Source organism: Neolamprologus multifasciatus, chromosome 3 (assembly GCF_963576455.1).
Source record: "Neolamprologus multifasciatus chromosome 3, fNeoMul1.2, whole genome shotgun sequence".
NCBI classification, from domain to species: domain Eukaryota; kingdom Metazoa; phylum Chordata; class Actinopteri; order Cichliformes; family Cichlidae; genus Neolamprologus; species Neolamprologus multifasciatus.
This window is the reverse complement of record NC_140441.1, coordinates 16,312,585-16,334,423: the sequence shown is the minus strand read 5'-3', so window position 1 is coordinate 16,334,423 and position 21,839 is coordinate 16,312,585. Positions and strand designations below refer to the sequence as shown.

At 44.0% G+C, this 21,839-nt stretch overlaps 1 protein-coding gene across 31 annotated transcripts in view; it reads left to right on the top strand.

The window, feature by feature from the left end:
* LOC146521797 (receptor-type tyrosine-protein phosphatase delta-like) overlaps nt 1–21,839 on the top strand; it is a 422,277-nt gene that overhangs the window by 310,204 nt on the left and 90,234 nt on the right. For all 31 annotated transcript variants that reach the window (XM_085143970.1, XM_085143979.1, XM_085144116.1 and 28 more), the window contains one exon: nt 9,369–9,554. In XM_085143970.1, coding sequence (XP_085000096.1) covers nt 9,452–9,554 — 103 coding nt within the window. In that variant the 5' untranslated portion in view covers nt 9,369–9,451. The remainder of the gene's footprint in view (nt 1–9,368; nt 9,555–21,839) is intronic.

Here is a 21,839-nt window from a genome sequence, read left to right as displayed (position 1 = left end):
ATAGCAGGCGTGAGGAGATCGAGTGCTTATATGTAGTGCTCTGACCCTTAGATGATCATATCGGGGATATCCAGGCTGACAGACGTCCTACAAAGCTGATTTTTTTAACTGTTTAATGTGAGCAACGGTCATCATAACAGGGCCCGCTGTAATGTAGCTTAGATGATATGTCCATGTATGTGCAGATGTGGGGCAAGTGCCAAGAACTGACATGAAACGGCCCCTAATATTTTCATAAGACTAGATCTCCGCTTATGAAAACATCTCACCCCAGGTAAACGATAGCGTACAGTGTGCTAGGCTAATTGAAGGGAAATTCACCCATGGTCGCCTTAGTGCACAGCCATAATGTGGCGTTACATTTTAGCTCAGGGTAAATCGAGGCAAATTAGCATTTAGATAATGGAAGACACTTGGCATTTTAATTATTTTGCTGGCCTATGAGTATAGCGTGGATGCCCCCAGCGCCTCCTTACATCCTTCATGTGCGCTTAAGTAGTGTATTTACATACCAAACGGCTTGGCGTGCGTACAAAAGCCACTAAAATGTCACTAGCGCACAATGTAGCTCGGTGTGTCAGTTGTTTCGAAAAGATAAGGAGGCACATTGCTGTTGACTTATGCCATATGTATTAGGGGGCAACACAATTCCCGGAGCTGTATTATTCCGATATTTTCAATAGAGCTCTGTTCTAATGTTTTGTGTTGCGTCGGCGAGTGGCAGTGGAACGCTGTTTTGTCTGTTCGAGGGCTCGGCACTTTCCATAAAACGACGTGAGCTCGGGCTGGGAACAACCTCCCTCTCGCCCTCCTTCCTCTCTCTCATTCCTCTGCCTCACGGAAGTGAGATTATTCATCCTCCCACAGACCGTTGCTGTGTTGGGGGTAGATGTCAGAGTGCCAAGAGCACGCGGTGCAAAGGGTATGCGTGCCCGCTCTTCTGCTCGTGTGTGCCCGAGTCCACGTTTGCGAGCATGTTTGTGTGGGAGTTGCGCGTTTTGTTTTGGCGTTTTTTGTTTTTTCTTTGAGCCGCATCGATTTGCTTGGACGTAGTCCTGAACCAGAGTGTGCACATTTGAGGGTGAGAAGAGTCTGCCATGTGTTTTATTCACATTTTGTTTTTCTCTTTCACCTGCTGTCATCTGTCCAGCTCCCTCCCTTTCAGGAAACAATACCTTCACACTGCCAGAGCGGTCTCGCAGCTACCGCCCTCTCCTCTTCGGCAGCGCCTGATTTCTCTCTGCCTCTATCCCTCGTTCCTCTCTCTCCCATCTCCCTCACGCAGCCTCCGTCAGGCGTACGAGCACAGGCAGAGTGTGAAAAAGCTGGCAGTGAGGCACATTCCCTCGCTTCCCTCCCCTTGGTCTCCGCCTCTCCTGCTCTTTCACCCTACAGCGTGCTCTCCTCTTCATCTCCCCTTTCCTTCCTTGCCTCCTTCCCCTATCCTCCTCTCCCTTCTCATGCCACCTCTCTGTCTCGTTGCTCCCCTTATCCATTATATTTCCAGCCCTCTGCTCCGCCCTCTTCTCACTCCTTCTTCTTTTTTTTTTCTGCTTCATAATATGTAACATGATTTAGCCCTCCCCAGTTCATGCGGCGTAAATTTAATCCCATCCATTCCTGGTTGGCTGCCGCCGCTGCTGCTGCTGCCGCGTCTACTATTTTTCTCTCTTTTCCCCTCTCTATCCCGCCACACTTTGTGCACCCAACACAATAGACTCCTCATGATTCAGCCTGTTTGCATGATAACAAGTTCTTTCCCTATGCTAAATGCTGATACGCAAGGTCAAGCACGACCCAAGTGGCACATGCTTGTACTATAGAAGCCGCCCACGCCGTGACAAGCAAATGTAGCGCAAGAGTAGGCCTCCCAAAGAGCTGGCAGTCATACGAATAGTTTACACAGCTCGCATGCATCCCAAAAGGCTGATTGTGCTCTGCTCTGGTTTTATGCGCTGCCCATTCAAACGGTATTAGTGACGTCCATTAGCGTTCAATAGCAAGTGTGTTTGTTGTGTCAACAAGGTCAGCGGAGGTGATCCAAAAATGGCGACAAAGATGAAATAGATTACTTTGGCTTCTTTGTTCCCCCTCAACCCTCACTTTGAAATTCCCAAGTGTCCCCGAAGCTTACCCAATAGCTCCATAACCTTGCACACGTGTGTTTGTGTGTGTATGTGTGTGTTTGTGTGTGCGTTTGTTATGCCTGTGCATGCACTGTGTGTTGGTATGCATTCAAAGAGCAGCACAACAGGGCACGGGGATAATCAGTCACTAGACTACAGGTCAGGGTCTTGCACTGTTGGTACCATCCATCTGAACCAAGCAGCTGCTGGGAAACATGGCGGGAGGAATGAGATGAGCGAGAAAGATGGGTGAGGACGGGGAGAGAGAGGGAAAAAGTAGCAAGGTAGATCAGGTGGAGAGAAAAGTCAAGGAGAGGCTGTTGAAAACAAAAGCGAGCACACGCACACAGACAGAGTGGAGGCATTCCTGAGCTGACGCCGTGCGCTCCTTTAAGTCATACCAAAAAAGCATCAAGGTCAGTCTGGGTGGGCTGAGTTCACGCAATGATAAAAGCTTGCTCTTGCACCCAAGCAAGGTAATGGTCTTAAAACTGCAACTCAACTTTTGTTTTCGTCTGCTCAATTATGTACTTTTAATATTAATATTATTTTTTTCCTTTTTTTGCTCGATGAAGATGCATAACCTCCCATTTTGGCGATTAATGTAACAGAAAAACAATCACATAAAAGGCCCAGGAGAAATAATTTGTATTTTACACTATTTCTGCTGTGACATTTTTAAAGTCCACAATCATTTTTGCTGACAGGGAAGAAGGGTGGGGGGAGGAAGTGGTTTGAAATCTCCTGGAAGTAATTTGCTACGGACACACAATCGAGATGGGGTCGCGATAGCTTCGGCGTCCTACAGCCGCAGCAGGTGCTTTTAAACCCGTTATTAGACAGACAAATGTCATCAAAGCCAATTAGCTTCCCGCTGTGCTGTTTCATGTTGGGTGATGCATTCACAGGAAAACAAGATATAACCAGACATCAACCCCAGCAACCGGTAGCCTTTGCTCGTCCGAAAAATTCGTCAGGCATCCGAGGCAGGGGCGTAAACCCCGATTTTCTCAAGCAAAAAGTCCGGCGGCACCACCCGGAGAATAGTTTATGGCCGTGAGAGGCTTGTTTGAGGGAGGCGAAAGGGTAGAAGCAAATAAATAAGTATAGAAAATAAACTCCTCTAATGTGTAGTTGTCAGGGTCTTTCATGTGGAGGCTGCACTTGCGGGCATAGCTTAGCTTAGCTTGAGGAATGTTATTACACATGCCGGCTGATCGAGAGCGATGTGTGAGAAAAGGCCTTGTCACTCGGTCTTAAATCACATCGCGGGCAAGAGAAAGAAAGTAGCAGTAAAGGGGGGGTGGGAGAAAGGAGAAATAAGGAAAAACAGAAGCCACTAACACAAGGGAAGAATGGTCATGAAAAGACAGAAGTACACATAAGAAAATGGCCTTTTTTAGAGAAGAGAGACTTTAAAATTTACAGGAAACCAAAAACATATTAGCTGTAAAGCTGTAAATCTGGTCATTTGATGTTTGGGAAAATCCTTGGGGCGTCCTTCGCAGCTATCCTTGTGTTTCTTCGACGCAAGCTATTAAAAGAGCAGCGGTGCTAGTACACAGCAGCTTGCGATGTTTTATTTGCCCTTTGACAATCAGACTCCTGTATACACTGCCACTCCACGGAGGTTTTGCTTTGATTGGTATTTACTCATTAAAAGGGAGCTTATTATGTTTGTCTGTGTATATATCTGATCTGACAACAGTGGATGATAATACCAAACGTGGCCAAAGATTCGAATGATGACTTGGGTGGATGTAGAAGTCATCAGTATGAGAAGTATGAGCTGTTTCTACTTCTTTTGGTTTTTACTCTTAGATCTGTATGATGTCAGTGGGAGTGGCTGTCCCTTATATGGTCATCTTACAGCTGCCCCGCCCACCTGCTGTTCAAACCAAAGTGTAGCCTTAAGACGTCTCATTTCAGGCAGTCGATGGAGGGTACACCAAGGCTAAACGGATTATTTTGGATTGTATCATGCAAAGCTACTGTGGTTGATTGTGAAAATACAAGCATGGATCTGGATGTAAATGAATTTTAGTCCCATTCCTGCTATCCTCCCGTGATCTCACATAAGGGTTCTTTCTCTTGGGGTGGCTGTAGCTCAGGTGGTAGAGCAGGTCATCCTGATCGGAAGGTTGGTGGTTCGATTCCTGGCTTCCCCTAGTCTACATGCCAAATATCCTTGGGCAAGATACTAACCCCAAATTGCTTGCCGATGCATCCATCGGAGTATGAATGTGTGTGAATGTTAGCTATGAAGCACTTAGAAAGATGTGCTGGTGCGAATGGGTGTGAATGGGTGAATGCACAAGTTGTGTAAAGCGCTTTGAGTGCTCAGATGAGTAGAAAAGCGCTATATAAGAACCAGTCCATTTACCATTCAAGTGTTCAAAGAGAAGAACAGGCCACAAAGCAGGAGAGGTGTGTTTAGTTGTTATATTTGTGTACTGTATTCAAATTAAAATTCCAGGCAGAAGTTTTACTGACTTTGTATTTTAGTGTAGTACACCTGTATCGACCAGCCCCCAACCTTTTTTTTTTTGATCCGGACTCACGAAACATAAACAGATTTTACTAATATTTGTTTTGTGTGCTTATTTATTAGTCCTTATTTAAATATTAAAAACAATCTTGTTTTATTGTCACAACAAGCAGTTGAAACACTGCCCAGCTCTGCTCGGATCGACTGGTCGTTTGTGGTATTCCAAACGACAGAAACTGTCGTTTCTTTACGTTTTACATTTGCATTTATTGGCTAGTATAAATGCTGATATAGAATCCAACAGAATAGCATCTCTGCTATACCCATCAAAAAAGATCAGATAATAAAAACAATAACAAATACGTTATTACTCCTAAGGGAATGATTATACAGGGCGCAATGGGAGTTAGTGCAAGTTATAGTAGTGTATGGGGGGACGATGGAGGCCATGTCTTGGGGGAAAAAGCTGTTCCGGACTCTGTTTATATATCGGCAAACGGCTAACGGATTATATAAGCCGGACGAATATCGGCCTTCTTGACTGATATGTCACATGACTTTATGAACTTGCTCAGTGTTCAAGGACAGCGTGGTGGAGCAAATATACTCGTTGTTTTCTAGCAGTAGTTCATCTCTAGAACTTACATTAGCATCTCCGTAAGGCACTGTGCCATATTTTTAATTATCCAAATGAATGATGTGTTCCTCATTTATAAACATATATGCTCTGATGCACCCGTATTGCTCATCTTTCATTTGAATACCCAAGAAAATCATCAGTAACATGGTTAAACCTTATCAAGACAAAATATTTCCATGAATTCTTTAAGCTTTATTCCCAGCCATCTATTACTGGTGCCTTCATCACGGTGTTAAGCTGGAGAATACAATTTACATGCATATTAAGTCAACAGCAATTGGAGGCTGGTGGAATCTGTGTCTGCTGCAGTTCAGCTCTGCTCTCCACCTTGCGTCCCCTTCGCTGCCACTTAGCTTCACAACAAGAGCTGGTTGTCTGATGCGGTTTCTCAGGCACGGGCTGTGTCTCCCAGCATCAGGGCAGAAATCACAGAGACCAGTGCAGTTATAACATAGCAGTTTACCCCACTGTTCTCACAGCCTTGCATATCACTGTAGCTTAAAAGTGTGGCTGTGGAGGGTAATTATTGCATTCTTTAACTTAGCCAGTCTGAAGATAAATAGAAAGCCCTGCCTCGTAAAAGGAAACGCATTCTCATTGGCTGTGCCTGTCTGGGTATGATACTGCTTTTTTATAACCCGGTCCAGTTCGGTTCACATCCTTCGTAGTTTCGCTGTGCTTTTGTCCTCGCATGTGTTGAGCTAATTACAGAGGGATTGGCTTTAATAGATTTGGTGGCATTTTTGTGGCCGCTCTGGTCTGTTAGGATAACATACCACGAGTCCGCCGTTTCCTTTCGAGTTCAGTTCAGTTTGTGCATGAGCCTGAAATTAAAAACACCCCATTTCAACATTCTCCGGGGCAGGCCAAAGCGAAATTAGTCATCTTGCGCTGGGGATGAGCATAATGCGGTCCAAATGCTACGCTCAAGCTCATGTTGAAAATGTTAAAAAACAAATAAATAATCAAAAAATTGCACCGTCGGTTTGGGCCTTTGGTTTGTATCGAGCTCGCTAAAACAGTAAAACGTGGAGGAGGGCACGCAAAAGACACGGCGATGTTATGAAAACGCTGTTTTTGAAGCTCATAAACTATTCTGCCTGCATTTGTCCCTATAACGAGTTTATTGGAGTATGGCTGGAATATGAGATAAATATGACTGATTCTTTGTTGTTGTTGTTTTGGGTTTTTTTAGAGCCTTAATAATATTGCTTGTCTAAATAGACCAGAATACCAAACAGGCATGCTTAAATGAGAATAGAGCCCAGCCATTATGGAGAATATAAACATCCCACCCTCTTTTCTCTTTCACATTTCTGATAAGGATCATGGAGAAGGAGGAAGAGAGAGAGAGTAGACAGCTCAACGGCCCCTTTCTTTTTCTTGCCACACACTCCCCCCCCCTCCCCCCCCCACCCTTTTTCTAATTAACATTGTGCATGTTGTCAGGCTTTGTTTAATAATGCATGATTGCTATCAGCAGCAAAATCCTTTGAATGAAACACTGCTGAATGGGAACACAATAATACCACCGGGGGCTCAGGAAGAAAGACAAGACTGTTGGTGTTTTTTTTTCTCCCCCCTTTTCATTGTAATAAATGTTCAATGACAAGCATCAGTGCCGCCAAATATATGAACGAGAAGATTCGCAGAGTGACGCTGAATGGTCGCGTTGAGGATGAAACGATCAAAGGTGATGCTGTTGGTTTACACCGACTGATGCATACGGAGAGGATGATGCGGATTTGCATGCACGCCCGTATATGTAATTGTAGAAGCTTCCACTCCCAAAAAATAAATCAAAAAATCTGCAGTATTTAAGCTAAATCCATTGTCGGTTAACAATGCAGTTGGCAAACTGCTGCCTTTCTGCCAGGTCTGGCAGGTGGCTCGTCACCCCCATAGCACATTAGGAAGGAATCTGCAGCACAGTTTACTTGTAAAAATGAACACTACAAATCAACACCAATTATAATTGCTTTCATTGTTGGTATAAATTATGGCTGCGCTGGGTGCATTTTAGCCTACATTAGCTTCTCCTTCTATTTACTCACATGGCGTAGCCTCTTGGTTGTCTCACTAGCGGTTACACAACATACAGATGGTTTTGTTTGCCTCTATCAGCGTGTGTGTGTGTGTGTGTGTGCGCAAATGGGTGTGTATGCACGCGGGGTGCAAACAGAGAAGTGGAGGGCTGCCGAGTACTGTTTCTTGTGTGCTACCTAATGTCGTGTCATTATGGAAATTCACACTTCATTAATTAACTCAAAGGCTATCACTTAGATTTGGAGGGGCAGATGCGTGAAACAATAACCGGAGGAGACAGACGGCCGCACGCCGCATCACGCCACGTATGGATCACGCTGCAGCTCCAGCCCCTCGCGCCGCTGCTCGGGGCTTTTCAGTCCAGTTAATTCTAATCAGATTCACCGTCGCTACAAACACTGCTCATGTGAAAATTCTGTCTAGTGTTCTCAGATGTATGTTATATGCATACACATTTTTGTGTGTGTGTGTGTGTGGTGTGAGCGGGGATGAAATTGCCTCAAATTGATTCCCTTTGCCACCCGTCCCCCCCCGCTCTTGCATTCGCTACTAGCCCCGCGGTGCTTGGAGACAGGTAGTCGTGTCTATCTCCCCCCAACACAAATTGAGTGTGACAGGTGTGCTATCTTCCCGTCTTTTCTGCCATTTACAGCCCACAGAAATGAAAGAGGGAAAGCTAAGAACGAGACAGAGGATGATTGGTAACAGGGAAATGAGGTACTTTGTCATCATCGGGCCTGGTGATTGGGCTTAGGGGCTGCGTTTTTTCCCTTTTTTTCCCTCTTTGCTTCCTACTAGTGAGTGGCGGTCAAATCTGCAGATAAACACCCCAGCGTAATAATACTTCTAGCAAAAGCCTTTATGTGCACAGTTACCAAAAACAATCCGAAAACTGATGCGCTTTTGATCTCATGGTGCACAAAGTGTCTGAAATGTCACGGTGCACATACCGCGCGCGCATCCAACTCCACCAGTCTCCACCGCAGCTGAAACAACAGCGGCTTCCCGCCGAACAATGCAGGCAGACGAGCTAAGATGCTAACCAGCGGTACAGTGTGTCATCAAAGCTCACACACTCGGATTAGCCGGGAGCCGTGTTATGAGCCGAAGACTACCGCACAGCATCCATCACTGAGGATCAAGCTCGGGCTTAAGCAAATGGATGACAAGGGATGGAGCCGGTCTGCGGCTAATACTAGCTCACTGTATCACATTGATTTTCACAGCCATGTAGTGGTCCTGAGATAAAAGGCTGAAACATGAATGAACGGCTCGTCGCTCTGTCTTACAGATTTTATTTGTTGTTTGTGCAGCAAACGGATAAAAGACTGAACCACACACACACACACACACACATACATGGGCTCCAAGTTAAGCTACTCTACTTTGTATAGAGCTTTTAAAGAATTGATGGAAATGTTGTGTATGGGCTACAGATGAGCGGGTTTAGCAAGCATGTACAAGATAGCACAGTGTCGTTTACAGACAACTTTTATGTCCAGTGATGTTAAAAGTTTAAGCAGTTTTACTGAATAATAGGAAATCGCTTTTGCAATTCGGGGTTATTACTGCATTTCCTGGCTGTTGCTTTATGGGAACGAGGCCTTCCTTATGTGAAACAGATATCGCTGCTGATCTGAGGTGGACTTGGAAGGTGCTCATATTATGGAGCGTATTTAATTGGCGCTCGTGACCGGAGCTGTGAAGACAAAATCATATTAACTCGCCCTTTCATCTGGGCGGTTTCTCCCTCTCTCTCTGTGGCTTGCACTCTCCGTCTCACTCCTTCTCATGCACACGTGCACACGCGTTGTGTGAAGTGACTATTCCATTTAGAGAACTGTCAGAACATACCCTGTGAGCACATCAGGCTCTTCCTATCCTCTGTCAGCTCTAGCCGAGGCTGTGTGGGGGTATGTCAGAAATGTGCAGGAATAGATAAAAACCCGTGGAGCCAAACAGCTTTGTTTCATTCATTCTCCTCTCTCTTTCTCTCTCCTTCCCCCCCCCCCCCCCCCCCATCCCCTCCTTCCTTCTCCCTCTTTCTTTCCCTCCTTGCCTCGCATAGGCTGTGAATACCCTGCATCTGAGAAATCAGACCAGACTGACTCACAGGGCTCTGTGAGCCAGTGCCACCGAGGCTGCCAAAGCATGCTGGTGCCAAGCTGTCCCACCATGCGCAGAGCCAGACCCACGCTGCTGCTGCCGCTGCTGCTTGTCCTGGGTCTGCTCCTCCACCTCGCCGACGCTCAAAGTAAGTACACCGTCCCCTTTCCCCACGGGCCTCGAGTGTGGTGTCCCGCTGGTTATGGGATGGGGACTGTTTTTTGAGTCATCTCTTTCATTTTTGTTTAAACATCATCATGCGCAGAAATACTTCCTGTACTGCGTTTGTAAAAACTTCACAGCCCTGTGGGTAAGAGACACTGTTTGTCTAATAATGTGTTATTATTTATGTGGATTTTTTATGTCCTGAAACATATTTAAAAAGTGATCCCAGTCAGTGATGAGAACACAGGCCCTCCTACATCAGTCCTATTTTACTGTTCCCACTGTGTCTATGCCTCCTTCACACACACACCTTTAGTCCACAATGATCAGTCTCTTCATCTCAACTCCTTATTTTCCAGCTACTTCTTCCTGCAGTAAAAAGCAGAAAAGCTCACGCCTCAGCCAAGAACCTAGCAATGAGAAATCTTTGGAATTGAGTTACTTGACATCAGACACCTGCCCATTGATGTGTGACAATCGTTTTCAAACCTCATTGAGCTCTGGTCCTACACCAAAAGACCACCTCCCCCTCCCCCAAATCATCCCCCACCACCTTTTTTTTTTTTTTTTTAACACTAAGATCTATGAATCATTAGCTACTGGAGTCACAGTGAGATGAATAAAAAATTTTATTGCTCCCTTTGCACTGCCTGAAATCCCCTCAGTTCAGCTGAATATCTCAGAACGAAGGGCTCGTTCACCCAAGGTCACAGACAACGGAGCCAACGCAAAGTGGAATTGATGGGCGAAATTTTCAACTTTGTGCTTGAGAAATGTTCCCTGCAATCCGCTCCACTGTGTTTTATTTTTCTATTCTGCGCCCAACCCCCCCCCTTACCCCCAAGCCACATATGTCTCTCAGCAGGGAAGAGGCAAACAGTTGAAAACGTCTTCTCCGTTTATTCCCCGGCTTTATGTGCAGCTCCGGGATTTATTGACACAATTTAATTATGAGACCTTCCCAAAATGGCATTAACGGTCGATAAACGTTACCATTGAGCGGGCTCTTCGGAAGCCATCTTTTCACAAACTCCCATCTTCCGCGGCGTAGTGTGAATTCACATAACATTCGCTCAGACAACCTCAGACAACTGCCTCGGTTAAACTTCCAGACATTCCAAATCTTGACGCCTCAGTGCTCGCCATTCCCCTGCAACCCCCCGATTAATTCCCTTCATTTGGCTGTGTGGTTGTTAGCAGCTGCGGCTACCCCCGTACCCTACTTTAACAGCTGTGCGGGGTCATCATTTCAAAGCCAAAACACACACACTTATCACGAGGTAGCCACAGCGCCTGTCTGCTAATGACTGAAGGGGTGTGTGGGAGTGAGGGAGGTCACGGAGACGCGGTGCTTGTTGTGTCTGCTGTCGAGGTGTGCGAAAACATGGCTGCTCATAAGCAGAGCCACTTCAGGCAGTGCATTTTAGCTGTGGGATTTATATTTGCTCCTTTCTGTTCCTGCGCCGCCTGATCTCCCACATGCACGTGTTTGCTCCTTTTCTTTCCCCGGCTTCGTTCTATTGTTTTTCTTCCTAATCGCTCTCTTGCCAATTTTCTCCTCAGTTCTTACTTTGGCTTTTTCTTTCTGATGTTGGTTTTTTTTCTTCCTTTCTGTTTTTTGTTTCCCCCGCCAGCGTCTTTGTCTTTTCCCCACCTTCTTCCCTTGTTGTTTGGAAGCCGTGCAATAGCCCCTTCCAGCGACTCAGAAGCTCCTTAATTTCCTCCACTGTGCCGATGCTTGTGCATGCCCAGCCCTGACACTCAAAGGCTCTCCCTGCATGTGTGATGTGCACTGAGGACCTCAGTACACATCAGTTTAGTCTGTTCCAGACTAGCCCCTCAGCACCAAAACCCTACTGTTGCTGCTCTGGATCCATTTGGATGTGAGCTAGCCTCAGGCTGTGGACCTGGTGGAGGATATGAGACACACGAGTGCAGAAAATGGCTGAGTCTGCCTGTTCAACAGATGGCACGAGCCTTAGAGCCAGTCCTACCTCACATGTTGGGCACTATTTAAGAAAATTAACAGTAAGGACTCCTAGTAAACATTCACTTCTCTTAATAAATATAAAAGGGTATTTCCTATCTCTGTGCAGGTCTGTTCGGTCTGCTGTTGTGTGTCTTTGGCCTTCTCTCTGTTGCTCTCTGTTGTTTTCTCCTTCACCTTGTTCCCCTTGCTCTTCAAATGTCTCCCGTTTAATTTGTGTAGCAAATTGGGCTCGGCAATAGCTCGAAGGGGGGAGGAGCGGGGGACATAATTGTCCCCAGCGAGCCAAGGGGGGACAAAGTGCGAGAGAGGCAACAAACAATTTCTCTGTTTTTTACTGAGCAGCAATACAAACAGGACTCACTGGAGATGAGAGGACAGCCTGGAGCATTAAACAGCTCCACCTGCGCAGGGATGAAGTTAAAGCTAAAACTTTGGTGTGGGCACCAGAACTAAATAACTCGGGTCTCCTTTAACTCGATAGAGCTTTTGCTGCATGAGCCCAACACAGATATGAAGCAAAACCAACTCAGGTTTGGACAGGATCGTGTCTCCACAAGGTGTGGGGCTTGATTTTGCTCCTGGGCCACAGAAAAATCAAGTCAACCTGCAATATAACTTAGATTACAGAGAGGAAGAATTTGCCAGCGTCAAACTATTAGATAACTAATAGTTCAATGCGGGTAAGTCTGGCATTCATGCAACAAAAATAATGTACAACACAATATAATATATACAGAGAAATAGACAACAATATAGTGCTGTAACTGTAACAACATACTGCTGTAATAATGTTATAATCATATCGTAATATACAACAGTTTCAAAACTCGACTGTGATGACAAAGAGTGATATTTTACTGTATTTTTAGAGCAGTTGGCTTTATAGTATGTAGCTTAATCATTAAACTGATTCAGCTACAGATGTGGAAATCGCGAAGTAATTTACTGTATCTTTCTTTTCTCAATGAGCACACATCACTGACATCAAAAACCTAGTTGTCTCCCCAAGACAGCTCGCTCTCTATTTCCTTTAAGGGAAACAGTATTATATTTGATATATATTCATTTAGTTTTATTTGTTCTTTTTAAATTTATTTTTAAGATTGTAGTGCAGTAAAAATCTGATAAGGGTAGCATAGCAGATGTTTACTTTGATTGCACTTTTAATAACAGTATGTGGGAGTTGGTTATGGATAATAGGGATTGATTTGTGCATAATTGGAGCTTATTATTTAGTATTAGTGTACAGTAGTGTTCTAGCTAACTAGGCAGCTCAGCCTCTTTCTGTTGGCAATACTTACTTATACATTTTTGGGTCAACTTGAATGAAAGGTGGATTGTGAAATGTAAAAGTGAGGTCAGAGGTCAAATGTGACATGATTTTGGATGCAAACTAACTATATAAACATTTTATGAAACTCATCTGATCTTGAAGAAGAGGTCAAAAGTTCAAAGTAACATCATTTTTAGAATCCCCATATATCACTCCATATATGCTGATATGTTATGTACAGATTACTATTATTTCTGTGACCTTCAGATCAGTCTATCAATGTTCATGAAGTGTGACATCATATTTTGCATTTTTACACACTACTTCCTATGTGTTGACAATACACAGCACACTTGCACGATTCATAGGTTCTGAATTATCAGGCTTTTTGTTCATTTTCAGCCAATAAATCAATAGGTTGAACTTAAAGTCCTTGGTGAATATGAGCCAAATTTTAATGGACGCCAGAATTCATTCAGAACCTTTCAAGCTGTCGTGTTTAAAGACAGGTAGAAAGACAAGGCAACTGAACGCTACCACAAAAGCATAACCTCTCTGGCGGAGTTAAAAAATCAGCTGGTCTTTCAGCTGCAAATTTGCTCAGCTACATCTGTAGAGAAACCCAACTCACACATTTTCTAGCCCATGCTGTGTTGGACCACGTCAAACCCTTGGCCTAATAGTGTTTTAATTGATTGCCCTCATTGCTGGTGGATGGCGTGGTGAATCGCAGCGAGCCAGCCCAATTCTCTTTAACACGTCAAAGGAGTATCGACAAGGCTCCGTCCTCTTTACACATTAAGATGTTAACACCCAAACTTCATCTCGCTCACGCGCGCGAGTATAGATAAACATGCCCACCCAAGCACTAACAACATCCACAGGCACCTTAATGTATGTGCAAACCTTCAGAGCCTGCAATCAAAGGTGAACCACATGGGAGGAAAACAGCACATCATCTATTGATGTGGTGATTCTTCTGAGCTGCAGCAGTGTGAAAAAAGCAAGCCATAGTAGAGTTGATGGGGGGCGGCTAAGGGCAGAATTAAATACAACAACATCTAAAGGCAGCCATGTTTCCATGCTAGTAGATTTGCATTCTGTCCTTTCCCCATAAGTCAACTAAATGCAGAAGCAAGTTTTGACCCAGCAGTATCTACTGTGACAGCAGAGGAGAGTATAAGTGTCATCTGTTTAGTAGTAATGCAGCAACAGAATGCGAAAAAATTAGAGGCATGCCTGCTGGACAAGTTATACACACGCTTAGTTATGCACACACGCAAAGACACACTGTCATTCTTATGAGCGTTACAGTGTTGTGAATAAAGCTGCACCAGCAGCAGCGATGCACACAGATAAGTGGAGAAGTTCTAATGCATACGCCCGCCTCACATACCAGCTAAAAAGCTTCACCTTGTTAGGAGTACAAAAGCTAATGATACTCAATTCCCCAGATGACGTTAGGATGTAATGTGTGTTTTATGCATGCCTGGCCTAATATGAATTATTGTAAAATAGTATTGTATTTGCATATAAGCTTGCGGGCTGTACTGAAATTAGCATATTTACAACAGCTCAAATTAAATCCGTCTGCTTAATTTGCCTACATGCTAATTTGATTTAAATTGAGTCTATTCCGTTCGCTTTTACACCCGTACCCACGGAACCGGGCGCGCACGCACACACGTGAGTGCACAGTATGTACTCTTTAAGAGCTGCAGCCTACACGCTGCGGTGCACACGCGGAATTAGGCACACAAATAAGCGCGCGCCGAGGTTACATGTTTGTGTAGCCGCACGAAATGACATCAAAGCAAGAGGAGAACCGTACTCGCAGAGGGGGTTTTGATCCAACTTTAAATCACTGTAATTCTTCAAGTCTACCACCTCGTTCATCATTCTGCCGGACGCTGCTCATGTGGAAATCTCATTGTTGGCTCCACTCGTTCATTTCAAAACGTATCTTAGCGCAGTACATCCTTAAAAACTAGCGTCGATATCTACAAGGGGAGAGCATGCATCATGTTCACACTTCAAATAAATGCGGTGAGAACACCTTCGGCTGAGAGTGCCAGCATTTAATTACCATCTAGTTGTTTGGATGAAGACCTTGTGACAAGGCTGGGAATCTGAGATAAAACAATGTTATCGGCGCAATGCAAGATGCTCGCTTGCAGGTTGAACTGAACGAGTAAGAAGTCATTATCATTTTCTTTGGCTGTAAAGGCCTGTACCAACTCCTTGTCAACAATGTGCTGTGCAATTATGTGTAAAGGTTGTATCAGGCCCATTATTAACTCCATGGATGCCGAGTTCCCCGGCAACTTTGCCCAAGTGTATTATTTAAGGCCATTAGCCTCATCTATGGATCGCAGTCATTTCACCTCGCACTTAGACCACAGAATCGCACAAAAGCCAAGCAATTTTCATCACACCCCTGACCCTCCCACTCTCAAGAAAAGCAGATAATCACAAGCTATATGGAGATGTTGTACAGGCTCCGATGAAGGTAATTAAAGGCTAGCCCCCACGGTTAGTAACACCACATCTGAGTGCACTTATTTCTTCAAGAAATAACCGACTAAAAAGTGGTGGTGCAAATTAAGCATGCTGTACCATTCACGTCTCATAGTGGGAATATTGACAGAACAAAAGCACCTTAATCCAAATTGTAAATCCATTGGAGTGGCAATCAACAAACTCCACAAATCCCTTTTTCTAATTCCATAGATTTGAATCCCTCGCCATGAAACGACAGGGTCTGTCATACTGTGTAATGGTATGGATTTCAGTCAACCTGGCGCCTCCTTATCTGTCCGTTGAGCGTTTATGGTGTCAGCAAAACAATAGAGGGCCACGTTAACACGGTGTGTCATGCTAGTTTTGTTTTTTATTGTTTTTTATTCTTACACAATTGCGCTCCCTTTCTCTCCCTCATGCGCACACACTCTCATTGAAAGAGTACCTCATAGCACGTCTTTGAAGCCGGGATCAGCCGGTGAGACGAACACAATGCCAGCTGTTCTGCATCTGCCGGGCTTACGCTTGGCACGATTCGGGCTTTGCTGGCGCACGTACTAAAATCTGATCACCCTTCACACACTGTGCCAGTGAACTGTATAACAATGCAGGTGTTTCATGACATTGCCACAGTGACAGTGCAATTAATGGATTGATGCCGTAGCTGCGGCGATGGGATTACTCGGCTAGTCAAGTCTGAAATACAAGAGCGCTCACAGACCAGATGATGTGTTACTGCAGTGTGCAGGTGAAGGGGAGAGAACAAAACCTCTGTGTGTGCACAGCAGTCTTACTAAAGATGCTTTTATACTCACAGTACAGACAATCATACTCAAATCTTTTAAGTAGAAAAGAGAAGTGAAAATGGTTCCATGTGGATTTGAGTCATAATGTTCTCAAAACATGCTGGAGTTTGTCTGCTCCCCCCACATGCTACCTGATTTATCTCCCGACTTTAGATTGACTTGTTAATAGAGAGAGATGTCCGTTATGTGGTCATCTGAGCACACAGCTCTGTCCCCAACCACAGGCTGTTCAAATCTTTTGTTTGCAAGAGGCTGTTGATAAAATGAAAGTTAAAGAGCTGGAACAGCAGGCTAAAACAGCTGCTTGAACTGTGGGGGCGGCACGAAGGTTATAATACTGAGACTTATTTTCATGTTAGTCTTGAAGTAACAATAAAAACTAGGCTTCAAAAATGAAAATAAAAAGAACTTAATGACGTGAAATGATCAACAGTGCATATTTTGTCCTGTCTCCCTCTCTTCACTCCTAACCGGTCACAGCAGATTCAATTTGATTTTAGTGATACAGCGCCAAGGCGTTTTATATTGTAAGGTAGACCCTACAATAATACATACAGAGATAAAAAACAACAAGCACTTTGGCGACAGTGGAAAGGAAAAACTCCCTTTTAACAGGAAGAAACCTCCAGCAGAACCAGGCTCAGGGAGGGGCGGGGCTATCTGCTGCGACCGGTTGGGGTGAGAGAAGGAAGACAGGATGAAGGACATGCTGTGGAAGAGAAGAAAAGGTCTATTAACACATGTTGAGTGAGAAAGGTGCTGAAAAGGAAAAACTCAATGCATCATAGGAATCCACCAGCAGCCTACACCTATTGCAGCATAACTAAGGGAGGATTCAGGGTCGTCTGATCCAGCCCTAACTATATGCTTTAGCAAAAAGGAAAGTTTTAAGCCTAATCTTAAACCTTCTTATCTTACGATTGGCTGGCCCTCTCTTACCAAGGTTCTGCCAGAGGTTTCTTCCTGTTAAAAGGGAGTTTTTCCTTCCCACTGTCGCCAAGTGCCTGATCATAAAGGTTTGACTGATTGTTAGAGTTTTCTCTATGTTATTGAAGGGTTACAATATAAAGCATTTTAAGGTGACTGTTGTTGTGATGTGGTGCTGTATACATGAAATAAGATGGAATTGAATAAGCTAAAATAAACCAGACTGGGTCTCCACATGATTGTGGGTTAAGTGCTGTCAAAAATTGGCATACCTGTTTTGAACTTTTTAAATTTACCACTAATAAGACTCAATTTTATAATGATTAAAACTTATTCAAAACTAAACTAGAAGTAAACTTTGTCAAACAATGACAACTAAATGGATATTAACTACCCTGGAAAAATGAACTGAAACTAAAGCGAACTGAACAAACAACAAAACCTAAAAAAAAAGAAAAAAGATTTAAATAAATAAAAAAGGCAACTAATTAGACAACACAAAACTATAATCATTCTGGCGTGCACCAAAGCCCAGTGTGAGATCATTACTTTTGAACTTTGAGTCATGCAAAACTCCTCTTACAGAGTCCAAGAATAAAAAAAATCATGAAGCTGGAAATGAGCACTTTTCTGGATACATGTTTACTTAATGCAGTACATTTGGCTAAAAGGTTGCTTCATCTGCTCCACACTCATGACTTGTTCATCAATTTTGCACTAGCAAATCAGGCCAGTGATGACAATTTGATGATTACCAACACTTTGCGATTTACATAAACAAAAGTATGCACCATTCACAACCAAACTCATCCAAAATCCTGTGTTTAATTTGTACGTCATAAGCAGTACATAGAAATCGGTGGTGTAGTATGACTGTGCTGCAGAGACAGGATTTACATGTCATTCAGTAAATTGTTGAAAATATCTCTGAAGATAAAATCTGCACTTTTGTTTGGTTGCTCACTTAATTCCCAAGCGGTAGTAACAGCAGATAGATCTGCGTATTTGATTTGGCACAGCTTTTATACTGGATGCCCTTCCTGACCCAACCATCCCATTTATCCAGGCTTGGGATGAGCACGAGGAGTACACTAGCTTGTGACCTCCTTAGGCTGGGCCTATCCTTCTGCCCTTTAATTGGGGATCTTTTGTTTGTTCCTGCGACTGTGTTAACCACTACACATGAAAAATGGAAATACATGTTGCTAAATTCATTAATTTGTTTGTTGAAACACTCCCATCCCTGACTTGTGAGGGAAACAATCACTTTTGAAATCCCCACTTCAGAACTGCGTGTGGTTTGGGCGCGTGTGTGCACACGGGGGGGTAACACCCAGCCCTAGGCTGGCGCTTTGGTCTCACACCGGGGGGTCCTGAGAGTGCGACACGTTGCACTGATCTCAGTGCAGCACATTCGTGTGCCTCGGGGGTGTGTTGGGATTCTGCAGTGGGGTTAATGGTCTAAACCATTCATCTCCATGAAGCGCCTCCGGGCGATCTTTCAGTCCTAGCCAAAAAGCTTACATCCCAACCTTCTTACCTACAGCACTCACCAAAGCGTGATGCAGATTGGGAAATCTTTATGCCCTGAGCTCCTCCTGTCACAGCTGATTTACATTCAGCGCTGTGATGGAGTGAGTGCTCAAAGTCCGTCTTAGGAGAGCCATCTTTCTCACCTAATACCCTCTCAAACACACTACATCTGTCAGTCTTTCCTGTCACTCCGCCCTCTCTCTTGTTTGCGCGCTCGCTCACTCATTAACTCACTCTCGTGCACACCGGCTCACACGCCCTGCGCCTTACACACTCTCTCTCTCTCCCTCTTTGGCTCCTCTGCACCGGCAAATGAGTCATGCCATTTGAGGAGCTGAGATTTATTGTGACACACTGCTTTAGTGTGGTTTATTAGTTATGGCAAATGAGAGTGAAAGCCTCCATTGAGAGGTGAAAATGCTCTCATGCCACAGCAAGACCCATAGGCTTTTCAAGTTGAGCCTGAGCCAAGCTCTTGTTTCTAATGGTGGAGCACTCTAAGTGCCCATCACATCATATGTATATATACACACACACACACACACACACACACACACACACACACACACACACACACACACACACACACAATTACAGACGGGTCCCTGGACATTTATGCAGTGTTTAGACAGCATTCATCATAACATCCATAACCAGTCTGTTTCCCTTTAGTTTTAATACTCCCCTGGTGCCATCTTTCATGTCATTCATCACCCTCTCATCAGCTAATTAATTACCCCAATCACCCCCATCACTTGAGTCATGATGAAGGATATTTCAAGTTAAGTGCAGATAATTAATGTACAACAAAGAGGCTGGAATGACCGTGGAATCCTGAGTCAAAAGGCGGGACCTTGTTAGCTTTTACAAACCCCATTAAGGTAAACAAGCAGTCTGGAATATTTCATCAAAGCATGGTGGACTGCTTTAGTCCTCCTAAATTCAACCTCATTCGCATTCCTGCACTTTTATCTTTTCCCTCCGTCTTGATAGTCGGTACAAGACGGCGCAGAGTGTACTCTGTCAGGATTTGTGCCTACATGGATTTCATTAAGTACACTTTCCAAATAAGATTTTCCCGCTCTCCTACTCGTGCCTCTCAGAGCGCAGAAAAATACATGATCAGTGCGCCTCGCAACGATCCCCTTACACCCCTTCACCTTTCCCGTGCCCGGGTGGGACAGAAATTGCACGCGGTGCGTGATCTGTTGTCGCTTTCATTAAATGGCACAATTGAATTGCGTGTGCTTTCCCTCTCATTGCTGGGATTCAAGGAGAAACATTCAAGAACAATAGGCTTTAGTTTTGCCATCAAATCCTTATTTGTGTATCTGGATGGTTGCGAGGCGAATGAGGACATGAGACGCTAATGAGTTAGCAGGTAGCAAAGTGCCACAGAATGTGTCACTACCCGATCCGTACCGGAAACCCGATCGGTACCCCGCATGCGCGAAAGGTGTCTACTTCCAGTCGAAGCATTTTACGATAGTTACAGGTCAGAGTATCTGTTAAGATGTTAAGAATAATAAGTATCTCTTAAAATGTTTCCGATAATGAAACATTTAATATAATGTAGACAAACACAAAAAAATAAAAAGATAGTGACAGATCGGGACTCCCGATCCTTACTGCGCATGTGCAAAGTCAGACCGTACAAATCAGGTCTACCCGATCCGTACCGCGCATGTGCAGGGGTTTTCTTCTTCTTCTGTTCGTTTAATGGCAGTTTACTCCCCAGTGTCCGAGGATACCGCCACCTGCTGACTGAGCGAATGAACCCTATTGTAAACTGAATTAGCGTCATTACAAACGTGTGATTTAGTGATTTAGTGATAGTCGAGTGTGTTTATGCTTGTATGTGTGGAGAGGATTGTTGGAATAGTGATGATGATGTCCGCTATCACTGTCAATTGTTAGTAAACACTTCATCTGGCTGCTGAATCTTCACGTGACATATTACAAAGTCTGTATTATTAACTCTGTCATTAGGCACAATTCTTCTTATTTTACGGCGCTGTTGTTCAATCGGGGAACGCTCTCTGTTGAGGAGAAAAGCAAAAATTTGTTGCGGATACGGATTATCCATTGTTTAAATGTCCCGGTAGTCGAAAAGGAGGCAGAGCTGTTGAGAAATGCTAAGAGCTAACTGGGCGCTAACCGTGTCATTCAAATATATTGAATGTCGCAATGTTGGCAAAGAGAGGAAGTGACGTAAGATTTGCGCATGCGGGGTACCGATCGGGTTTCCGGTACGGATCGGGTAGCGACAGAATGAACCAGTTAAATAGAAAATTTAAGAGAGTCTTTGCATGAAAAACCAGAAATTAAATACTGAAAAGAATTTAATTATCGCTATTTTTGTAACTACTGTAATGTTTTGCACATACTATGAAGGTTTGCATCTGGCTATGTGAATAGTCATATAGTAAATATATTCAGATGAATGAAAACACTCCCTGGGGTTTGGTCCCTGTTGGCCAAGACTGATTTTTTCTTTCTTCAGTGAGATTTTTTGGGATTTTATTTAGCTAATTTAGTGGTTTGTCTCTTTGAGTATTCAACTTGGTAAATAATTAATATGGAAAACCCAAACGCTAAATAGCACAGCATGGTGGTTTTGCTACATTGAGTGAGATGTCAGAGTTGTACACAGACATAGGGGGAGATTCTCATGACTACGACTTGAGGCAGGCATTGTCTGTCTGCAAAACAAAGCAAGTGCCTTAATCCTCCACCCGTCCATCCTGTATATACCGTAGTTACAGATAATGTTTCTTGATCATTTAATAGCATTTGTTATCCTCACCTGTTTGTTCATTTTGAGGCTGCAAGGTGGTCTTCCTGTGATTGCTTCATTTGAATCCATTGGCTCACCTGTTTTTTCTGTTTTAAGGTGAAAATAATCCCTAACAGGTGTAATCTTTGTGCAAACAGTGTGCAGGGAATGGTAGTTTGTTGGCTCGCAACACATTCCACAATCCTAGCACCCATTCCTAAAGCATAAGATACTGAAAGTAGCTGCTGTGCATACATGTATATAAAAAAAGCATGTTCTCCACACATGCATGCTAGACACCTAATGGAACCAAGAGATGGGCAGTACTTGTGGTGCATTATAGATCAGATGGTGTGCAAAATCCATGCTGACCCATGCCTGCCACATCAATGTGCTGCTTGTACAGTGCGCTAATGTCAAAATGCCATGGATGCTGAGAGATT